The sequence below is a fragment of the Lygodium microphyllum genome, chromosome 20, assembly GCF_053477565.2.
Source record: "Lygodium microphyllum isolate KBCC chromosome 20, Lygodium_microphyllum_v1.1.10, whole genome shotgun sequence".
Taxonomy (NCBI): Eukaryota; Viridiplantae; Streptophyta; class Polypodiopsida; order Schizaeales; family Lygodiaceae; genus Lygodium; species Lygodium microphyllum.
The window spans coordinates 103928480-103940177 of record NC_141154.1 but is presented as its reverse complement, the minus strand read 5'-3'; the positions used below and the strand labels follow the sequence as shown (position 1 = coordinate 103940177).

General features: G+C 35.8%; 1 protein-coding gene across 16 annotated transcripts in view; it reads right to left on the bottom strand.

Annotated features, from left to right (window-relative positions):
- Nucleotides 1–5990: 5990 nt before the first annotated feature.
- Nucleotides 5991–11698, bottom strand: part of LOC148019198 (kinesin-like protein FLA10) — a 130438-nt gene continuing 124730 nt past the window's right edge. For 13 of the 16 annotated variants that reach the window (XR_015687539.1, XR_015687545.1, XR_015687542.1 and 10 more), the window contains one exon: nt 9476–9814. Coding sequence is in view for 6 of the 16 variants with exons in the window: in XM_087660732.1 (XP_087516858.1) it covers nt 9733–9814 (82 nt within the window). In the remaining 10 variants the exon portion in view is untranslated. Of the gene's footprint in view, nt 6006–7644; nt 7750–8444; nt 9130–9475; nt 9815–11698 lie in introns of those variants that run through there. The other 3 variants (XR_015687548.1, XM_087660731.1, XM_087660740.1) reach the window with 3 other exon arrangements.

The window sequence follows — 11698 nt, the reverse complement described above, 5'->3', positions numbered from 1 at the left end:
AAGGTCATTGGCGATGCTCTCTCATTCAGTGTGTGGATATGTCGAGGGCTAAATTGACTTGTTTTTTAAGCTAATTTTTGTTGTTTTTATGAGCTGAATGGTTGATTCTGAGGGTTTATTGATTGATTTTTGATGTTTTGAAATTTTTTTGAAGTTTTTTGGGATGGTTTGATTATGGTTGAGAAGGCCATGATGGTTTTTCATTGAGATATGATGTGTTGATTGGTTTTATATTTTGTCTGTTTGAGTCTGTTAGGTCTATTTTGGTTTTGTTTTGATTTGTTTTCTTTCTCTTTGAGAGGTTATGATTATAATTGAACGGTTTGAGGAATTATTGAGTGTGTTGGATGGTTTTTGATGGTTTAAGTTGGTTTTGGTTTGAGCTATATGGTTTTTATGCCTTCTATTGACCTTATGTGAAGTGTTTTGTAGAGCTTCTGTAAATCTTTCGTTTTATTATGTACTCTTCTGTCAATGTTTTGTTGGATGGATGTTTATCTTGGGAATGTTTGTAATCTTGGAAAGAGATTAATAAAATCTCTTTGAAGCTCAAAGAAGTAGAAGTAGCTAATGAAGACTTAAAGTGAAGACTCAAGTGACAGTGATAGTAGTAAACTCTCAAGGGTCACTATAGTGTCTTTGGTGACCTTTCATATAAAATATACATTTTGAGAGGGGTATCCACGACCAAGAGAGGATTATTGATAATAATTATTTGTTATTCCAATTTACTATTGAGAGTGAGCATGTGTGAGAGAGAGTGTGTATGAGAGAGAGCCAATTTTCTATAAAAAACAATGTGTCTATAAGTGAGACTATGAGAGAGATTGAGAAAAAGATTATGAAGACTCTAAAGATGATGAAATATGAATACTATGTGATGAATTCCATTCAAATTTGATCATTCCTTTGTGTTCTCTTGATTCTTGGATGGTCTCTATGAAGAATATATTAAAGATCTGTTGCGATAAATCCGTGGGGGATTCTCTATGTGATGTTGCATGAAGATTGGTTTTTCTTGGTATTCTTTTTCTTCTTGTGGTTGATTAAAGTATGAAGAACATACTTGTTGGTGTGAGAAGACAGATTTTCTTGTATTAGTTTTCCCATTTTCTAAGTGTTTCTCTTAGGGCTTCAAGCACCCTCATTACGATGAAGTTAATCATTTTTCTCATCTAGCCACTCTACAACCTTAATAAGATCTAACAGAGCCATGTGGTGGTTGCCTTCCACCATCTCCAAAGACTATGTAAATGAGAAAGTGGTAGTGGCCAAAATGCATTTGTGCCAATGGGTTCCGAATTGAACATGTACTTGCATCAAAGTCATCAGCTTTTGTGACCATCGTTAGCCATTGAGAACCCTAAGGTGTAGCAGTTGAGAGAAATGATATCCACCTCTGTGTTTTTCGCATGAACTTCTACGAGTTCATGTTCACCACGATGCTCTCTACAAATGCCAACCAGTTAATTAAGCCCAAAAGATTTTAGTGGAATGTTGCCCACCTTTATTTTTTTTATAGGAGTCCCCCCCTGAGTCCATGTTAGCCACAAATCTCTCTACAAATGCCGCCAAGTTAACTTAGCCCGTAAGATGCTCATTGAGGAACCCTCTAGCAAATGCCTTTATTGCCTCCATGCCATAATTCCCAAGGGTTTCTTGGTAGACTTCCATGAACATTGTGTAGAATTTTTACCTGAATTTCTTCTTTATTGACTTGCATTTCACTTTGTTGTCTCTCTCATGGGCACCTCAAAAAAGATGGTCATCTAGTCAACATCACTAAAGTCATCCTCAATAAGCATCTTAGAATCTCTACCAGTATTGTTAAGGTTGTAGATCTCATGGACTTCTCCTTTTTCATGAAAAAAACACTCTTTCAATTGAAAACCTACATGTAGAGGTTGACATCTAGACATCTTCTCCACAAAAGCAAGTATGCTCACCTGAGGTTGTGGGACGAAGAGAGAAGGGATTGAAACTTTTAAAGATGACAAGTTTACCGAATGAACATATAGCTTACTAGGGTTTTTTTCTTTCCGATCAACTTACATATAACCTTCTTTGAGATTGAACCCTCCTTCCTTGAACTACTAGTAATCAGACGATGAGAAACACAAAGGAAGAAGGGTCCATCCCCCCATGACATGCAATATTGAAACAATCAAGTAGAATAGAAATAGAATATTATATATGAGGTTCTTGCATGAGAAATATTTATGCCCCCACCACTTGGAATTTCAACTACTAGCAAGTCTGGCTACCTCTTATCCAAAAACTTGGTAGCTAGTGTATCACTCTATCATGCATATACTACCTCTTCTTTAGTCCTTGTTCCCACGTTGTAAAGGTTTGTTACTATCTAAGGTAGAAGCATGAGTTTACATGATGGCATGGTTATTAAGAGTTAAATGTGCATTGTCATCATATTAATATTAGCTCATTGAGTGCTCATTTTTACTATGCAAGGTATCATGCTAATATTCTCAATTATCTCTCTTCTCCAATCATTTGCCAATCATTGTTCCTCCTCTTACTATTACCTTCACTACTTTGCAGAGTTCTTGGAGTCTATGGTGTGCAAGTCCATCCAAGGGGCCCAATGCTCTAGCCTCATCACTTTTTAGAGCTTCACACGATAATTTATATTAATTGATTAAAATAATTACAACTTGAAATCAACATCAATTGCTACAATTTTTTCAAGTGTTCATAGAAATTATTATCATTATGTTCATAGCTACTTTGCATACTATCCCTAGTGGAAAGAATAATATACGTCATACTGGATTCAATAGATGTTCATCATGTTGGACCTAGACTTCATCTTTCAACTATCCTCATCAGCTCATATTTTAGGTGTCCCGCACCTTGCATTAAGCTTGACTTTGTCTCCTCTTCCTTGCCATTTGTTAGAATTATGCCATCCACTATTTATGTTTTTCCTTTGTTCGTTTCTTGGAGAAGATCATCTACTCTAATTGCTTCTTCAAACACTGTGTAGATCACGTATTATCACGTCTCTTAAAGAGACCTCAAATGCTAGACATATAGTCTCTTATGGCCTCTTTTTCTCTTTGGCTCACATTTATAAGTTTGACTATCAAGGTATATACATAACTTGCATCCAATAATCATTTGGTGAGCATGTCCTTGATCAAGTCAAAGTTAGTTGATCATGGAGTATCCAAGCTTGTAAACCATGTTTGAACCTCTTAGCCTTAGCATGGCCCAAAATCTTATGCCATTTTATCAAAATCTCAAAGATTATTAGCCTCATACATTTGTTTGAATTCGTCCATAAAGCTATAGGGGTCAACCCCTTCTTTATATTTCTATGGTCATTTTGTGATCATCTATCTCAAGCAAACACTATTACATATAGACCATTAAGTTGTATAGCCCCTATGGCCATATATAGACCATTAAGTTGTATAGCCCCTATGGCCACACTAGTTTTGGTAGTCACAGAGTTGTCTTGAATTTTTTGTTTAGGTGACGATCAACCAAGGTATCTCTTAGTTTTTTTCTTTTAATCACAATCACATTTTAATCCTCTAGATTTTTGGTCAATTGGTTCCTAATGAGTCCTATGGTGTTGTCTTGGATCTTGCTAATTAAAGTTCTTCTCTATTTATGTAAATAGGACTATAGATTGAATGCGCTAGGGGTGAAGTTATTCCCTAGAGATGATGTATTATATCACTTTTTGCTCCAATTAGGGTGACCATTATGATGATGTGGAATTGTGGGGATGTTGGGATGCACTGGAGATAATGTAAGGTGGTGAAGTAGAGGTGGCATGATGGAGATGGAGGAATGAATTTAAGGTTATGATCACCTTAAGTGAAGGTGAAGGATGATTATCTTGAGAAGAGGTGATGGATGCAATTAAGGTGATGACCACACTTATGTACTTCATAAAGGTGACATTCACTTGGAGTGGAGGTGATCCATCAATGTGATATTCACCTCAACTCTCTTTCATCCATAATCATGCACAATGTTTCCATATCCAAAAGTATAAAACAATGATTTTTTAAGCATATAAACCAACTATTAAGTATGATGGGATGATGTTATTGAGATGACATAAAGTATTCTCCTACTGTCAATAAGAAATATCACGATGCATTCAAATAAGAGAAGGCATGAAATTTTGGATTTCTACTATGTAGACATATTATTGTATGATATCCAAAAGAAGCATTTAAAATGATATGCAATAATAGTTAAATTTTGTTTATTTCCAACACAATGTGACATGAAGTGCTTCAATCGATGGAAGCAAGCAAGGCATTGGATGTATTTAGCAAATTTGGGTTAACACGATATGTATATGCTTTTTTATGATTTTTTAATGGATTTGTGGATAAAAAATATTTATAAAAAAAGAAAACCTCCAATATCCTACTCTACTCATTTATCCATCAAGTTAGTTCCATTCCAACTTGGCCTTCCTATCTAAACCGTATATGTTTGGGAATAGAAGAGCTTCTTCTATTTGAAGATCAAATGGATCAATCCTTTTGGTCTTGACATCCTATTTGACCACATCCTTTTGGTCTCAACATTCTATTTCGCCACATTAACTTGTCCTAAAGTAGTTGTGCATGTTTGCAATAACCCATGTCTTCTCTAATTGGAGAGCAAGAAGGCTCAATCTTTTGAGTACTCATGGCCTCATATTCCTAGGTATGGTAAGAGTATGAACAACCACAAAAGGGAAGGTTGTCTTGTTCCCAACAGTAAAACACTTTTATAGATTGATATTCCTTCCAAGAGTTTCCTCTCTGTCAATGGCTTTAGTCTACCACTCACATAGTTAGCTCATACTCTAGCCTCGAATCGTTTTTGCCTCCTCATGCAATCCCTATGAATGAAAGAACGCATAAAAGATTTAGTAGTTTTAATAGATCCATTGATCTTATATTTCTAATTGTAGTGTTGCAATGAAAACCAAGCTTGATGGCCTCCAATTCGAATGTAGCCTCCTCTAGCTCTCAACTGATCTATCCACAACTGATTTCCTCACCTCAAATGCTTCCAAGAAAGTAAATGAGCAAAAGAGAAGAAGCAACATCTCATTTTTAGTCCCTCCCTCTTATCACTCTCCCTTACTGCATAAAAGAAATATAAGCATCAAAACACCACATGATATAGCAAGACAAGAAAAAGAAGAAGAGATGGAGGGTGAGAAGTAAAAAAAAGACTCTCGAGGGATGCACCTAAAAATATATATCCCACGTGTGATTAGTAGAAGGGTTATTTATTTAACAAAGCTTAAATAAATTTACAATATTACATTTATAGAAGGGGATCTTTTATTACAATTTGAATAATGCCTATGAGTTTCTTATGAAAAAGGAGTCATTTTATTATCTTGTAGCATGTAAATAAATGAGGTTTTTTACTATCCTTTGAACACGTGATATGGGCAATTCCTTTTATAGGTGCATCCCCCCCAAAAGGCCTCCTCTCTCTCTCTCTCTCTCTCTCTCTCTCTCTCTCTCTCTCTCTCTCTCTCTCTCTCTCTCTCTCTCTCTCTCTCTCTCTCTCTCTCTCTCTCTCTCTCTCTCTCTCTCTCTCTCAAGCTTTGGTCATGGTGGAAGGAAGAAGGAAGAGTGGAAGAAAAATCTCAAAAGTTACACAAACAAGAATGAGACACTCTATTCATTTTAAACTTTATATACATAGGGTTATCCAAAAGCTTTGGTTGTAGTGGAAGCAAGGAAGAGTAGAAGCAAATTCTAAGTTGCACACACAAGAATGAGACATTCATTTTACACATTACATACATAGGGTTACCCCAATCAATAGCATAAACACAAGAATGAGACATTCATTTTACACATTACATACATAGGGTTACCCCAATCAATAGCATAAACACTTGACCTCTCAAGTCCTAGGCATATCTCTTTACATGCCAAGCATAATACTCTAGATTTGACATGACGACCAAAGTTGCCCATGGATCTACATGCCTTGTGGGCCTTTTGTGCCTACATAAATAGAAATTCAAAAAACATTATAATGACTCTAGGAGATAAACAAGAATGAGTCCAACTCTCACTTTTTTTGCAAAAATACATCATGCGCGCGATAAAATCAATCTATTCAAAAGAAATATGCCCTGCAACATGTGAATTCATTATGCCTAAGTTTCCAGTATTGTGATATTGTCACGACTTCCAATGCCCTTTGAGCTTCAACTAGATTCAATTTTCTATCATGATCTCTTAACTAGTCTCCATTGACTTTTTTGCAATCCCTTTATTTTTTTTAATAACCCTTATGTAGCCTATTTTGTATGTGGCTAATGCATATGCTAGGATAGGCATAGGCTAATGTAGGCTAGTTGTAGGCTAGATGAGCTATGGAATAGGCATGGGATATGTGTAGACATACGTGTGGCATAGATGTGGGTGTGGCACAAGCTAGTATAGGCATTTAATAAGCATGGAATAGGGATAGGGATAGGTATAGCATAGGTTGTGTACTATAAGAGAGCTTGTAACTACACCTGCTCTTGTGCATAGTGTAGCCTAGCTTATGTCTACACCTAACCTACAACTATACTTACACTACGCCTAGTTTGTCCTACATCTAGATGAAGTTACACATACAACTATACCTACACCATGCCTAGTCTAAACTGAACTTACATGTACATCTAGTGTCCATCTAGCTTAGCCTAGCCTATGCCTACATCAAGTCCAATCTACACTTATTCTTGTCTACATCTAGTGTACACCTACCATTATGCCTTTATGCTACATTGACCCTAGCATACATATAGTCTTATGTCTATGTCTACACTATCTTCAAATCTATATGAACACTGAACATCAATCTATGCCTAGTGTACAACATGAAGAAAAGTCCTAGTCCAAACTCCAAAAAGAATTAGATACAAACTAATCAATCACATATGGAATCGCAATTTATCCTTCGCCCACTACAACACGTAGCACAACTCTCCTACAATTGTGGATTGGTCCACTCATCCATTCAATATGCACATAATTGAATCTTAAATATCCTGTCAACCTCTTAGACCCCAAAAGGAAACCCACATATAGTATACGACTTTTTAAAACTCACCATATTCTTTCATAGCGAATACAATTGTTATGCATAAGTGTATATTTAGGCACTGTGACAATGTGAATTATGAATGTGCACTACAAAAAATTTTACAAATCATGTAATAATTCACATCCGATTTTATTATCTTTATATATAAATCTGTTCATACAAATACAAAAGAACAAAGACAACCACAAATAAGCAAATACACACAAACCATGCCACTATGCATTTTTTCAAAATCTACAATAGTTGCATCTACCAATGCGTCTATACCAGTGTCAAACTACAAAGACACCTATTTTACGTTTATAGTTGCATCAAACTACCAAATAGGTGTCATTTAAAAAAAATGATAAGCATGACCTGACAACAAAAGTATTTTAAACAAACCTTTGTGCTTTAATAGTTGGAGATCTTTTCACCTTGATAAAAAACAAATCATATATGCTTAAATGCATGAGACCCATGTAAAGTATTGGCACTAATGTGAAGGGGGGGGGGGGGGGGGGGGGGGGTGGATGGTTAAGAAATAGGGAGAGAAAACCATACCATAGCTTCTACATGCACATCACCAAGAGCTTTCATGGAATACTGAGAGACCTTGTGTACTCCTTCATTATCATGTATTGCTCTCTCTCTATCTTTCCCACCCTACTGTAAGTCACTATGCACATTTATTTTCGTTTTTCTTTCCTACTTTTATGAAGAGAGTATGCTTTTCTCACAAATAAAAGAATGTAAATGAGTTTGAAATTTTACTCCAAGAGGTAGCCGCACCTATAGACATGCAAGTAAACACATCTATACACTATGGTGCACACCAATCAAGAAATAAACTTTTTAGTGAAAATTTTCATATGCACCAGAACCTAGAAAACTTTTCAAGTTATTCCTAGAATACTAATGCTTCTCATTAATCCCCTTTTCTCTATTGTGTGTTTGCATGTATACTACATTTTAGAAGAAAAAGTGCTCTCTCTCTCTCTCTCTCTCTCTCTCTCTCTCTCTCTCTCTCTCTCTCTCTCTCTCTCTCTTTGTCTATATATATATATATATATATATATATATATATATATATATATATATATATAGTAAATATTCTAGCAGACAATTTTTTATGGTTTGTAGCTTTTCTCTGTATAGCTAGTAATACTATTCATATGTGAATCAAAAAATCTACATTCATATATACATTAATATCTAACTGCAAATACCATTGTAGATTTTGATGCACATAACTAACACTACAAAAATACATATACAGCAACTTATGTGGCAAATGCCTCACAATATATATATATATATATATATATATGATATTCGATTACAAGACAAACGGATGAATAATAGAGAAAATCCAAGTAGATGCGCAACCCAATAATTACCTAAACTTTACCATTCAAGAAGATATGATAGAGCTAACCTTAGACTTTCACTAGCTAGAACTCATGGAGGCTTAGAACATGAAAAGGCTCGAACATGCATAATGGCTATTGTTCCACTCTTTCATCTAGAAGTTAAACGTAGTAAATTACCCTTAAACGATGAATCCTCGACCTTTTCTAATCTAGTCAAGTGGGTTTTTCGCATATTTTGCTAACCAGAAAGGAGAGCTCAATTCTTCACTATCATTCCCAATGTGCCCTATTCCAGCCTACTATGCAAGCACAAGCATCACGAGTATAAATTTCTAAATCTAAAAAATGATACCAAAATGTCAAGCTAGACCTCAACTAACTCAACATGTGGAATAAGATGAATGCATATTGCTTTATGCATTCTTTCACACAAGAAACTCATCTACCTCTCAGATAGATTGTTTGTACTCTTGCCTTGGTCTTTTTATACTCTCTATACCTAGATCCTATGATATGAAGAAAGTAATAAAGCACCCAAATGTGGATACAAAAACTCACCATTGCTTCAAGCTTGGTTGTTATAGTCTTGCCTTGCAAATGAACCTCCAATTGTCCAATGATCATCATTGTGCATGCATATCCATTGTACTTACTATAATACAACTTTCCCTGAATCCTATGAGAAAGAGAGTTCTCCTTCACTTAAAAGTGTCTTTCTTTCACATTTAACAAACAATAGCACTATAGAAATATTGCTTTCATTGTGATTATTCATGGCAAAATCAAAGCATAGGAATTTATTCTGGTTCAACCTTCCAACTTTGCATCGAGTCTTTTCTTTTTGTTTTTCTTTCCATACAGCGATTATTTTTAAAACGACATGTACTTTTCAAAAAATGCAACATCACAATCAATCAACAGTTGTTAAATTGTAAATCAGATTCAAATTGGATTGTTAGCTATGTAGATAAACTATTCAAAAATGAAAATCTGAAGCCAAAAATTATGAGCAACAGGTAAGACAACACTAGAAGGCCCAGAACTTGAGAACTTCTAAATTGCAAAAACTTGCTGGTACAAACTCAAATCTGGTTCAAACGCAACCATGTGTGTATTCTCCCAAATATTGTATGCTGGTAGACCAAATATTTACAAGGAACCAACAGATCTCTATTTCTCTGTAGATAAAGTATGCTTCACATGCATGTTATCTTGTTGAGATGCAAAGCTATTTAGGGCAATGCTCCTCATGAAGCTGGTTTCCAAGCTCTTTTATGCCTTACGCATGTTGCACAAACCATGAGGCGACTGAGTGGTCAAAATGGCTAAAGGCAGCCTCTCTTCCGAATGATGTTAGTTCACTGCATGCAATTAGCAATTTGTAAGTACTTAGTCTTACTTAGTTTCTAGAACAATCAGAGGAGAGATGGACAGACTAACGAACTCACTGACTGATTGATTAACAATTTCTTCAAACATTCATCAGACTTATCACACCATCAAAAGTCTAATACTATATTAGAAAATGTCTTCAAACTAAACAACATAATTAGTCCAGACTAGAATATGGACTCCCTCGCCACTAAAAAACAAATATACATAGTTCTTTTTGTCTTTTGTAAAACCATAATAATGATCTAAATTGATATACACTACTCTCCAGGTTGAAACTGGTTGTTGAAGCTGCACTAACATGAGATAAAACACCCTAGCCAGCCAATTCTAGACGGGCCCTATTTCCATCAAGGATTTGAATCATCAACCACCTGTAGATGTTATAGCTCTTCCACCAGAGATTTTCTGTGCACCACAGATTAATCTTTAAGTTACTATCTCTTTGAGAAATCTAATTTCAGTCTGTTATGCTGCCATGGTGGATATCCCTCAATGTTAGGGTTGTTTATGCAAGAAGAAAGAGAGGGTGGCTTCAAATGCAACTTCCATAATGACTTGTCTTAGATGCCCCAAATTTCTACGAATGCCCCAAAAATGCCTCAAACACCCTAAATTGCCTCGGGAGTCCCCATTGCCCCAAAATTTCCCTGAACGTCCTAAAATTGCCCAAATTGCCCCCAATGCCTCAGTCCAACTTTTTATGTTCTCAAACAGGAGGTGTCGCACTCAATTGATAGGATTTCCTAGGAATTGAAACTAGAGGTGGTGATTGACCTAGAGAAAGTTGTACCTACATTGGATGATTCCAAAGTGATAACTTTTCTTTAATCAATTACAATGAGAGCTTGGGAGAGGAGAGGGTAAAGAGAACTTGTTTCTTCTTTGGAAAAGTGAGGTGACTAAAGGCTAAAAGGACATAACATCATAGCATTGAGGAGACTAGAAGATGGGGATAATCTTGATGACTTGCTCACTTATATTGAGTGGTTGAAATATAGAGTTTGGGCTCTTCAAGATGAGCAATATGCAAACTACAAATTGCTGCCCTGTTTAGATGGATTGCATGATAATAATTACTAAATTCATCATGTTTTACTCATCTTCCTAAAAAATATGTGCATGAAAATATTATCCACTAGCTAGATACTTAGGGGGCTATGATTGTTAGCCTCAAGCTATCGTTTAGATGTTCCTCAAATAGTATTGGGTTCATAGGATGATCATACTCATGATGTGCACGCTGCTTGTCATTATATTATGGGCATAGTGTGACACCATGCCAAGCCAGGATCGGCGGATTTTATGGATGCTAATATCATTGAGGCACAGATAAAGGAGGTCTTGCCCCATCTTCAACGCACAAAGGAGTTCGCAGATGTGTTGGCTTGCCAAATAATTATTCTCACTTCATGTTGATAAGCTCAAGGATCCACTCGCTCACCTTTGTCAACAAGCATGGAGAATGGGCCAAATGCCATCCAATTGAAAGCTTACAATGGAGACCCATTTCCATTATGTGATCATTGTATTGAATCTTCTTTGATATCATGGCTAATAAGCTTCAAAAAACTCTTTCAAAGTTGATTCACCTAAGCAATATGATTTTATTACGTGACTGAATATTATGCATGATATTTTGGATGTTCAATTCAACATAGATTATGCCAAAGTTTCTATGTCAAGAGGTCGTTTATGATTCATCTGGATATTGAAAAAGATTTTGATTATCTATTAGTCCTTTTCGACAATTAATGTCTTCCATGGGTTTTGGCGGTCCCTTTGTCAAGGATACCCCGTAGTCCTCTATTGTTTGCCCTAGTGACTCATCTGATGCTCACCCTTAATTGATG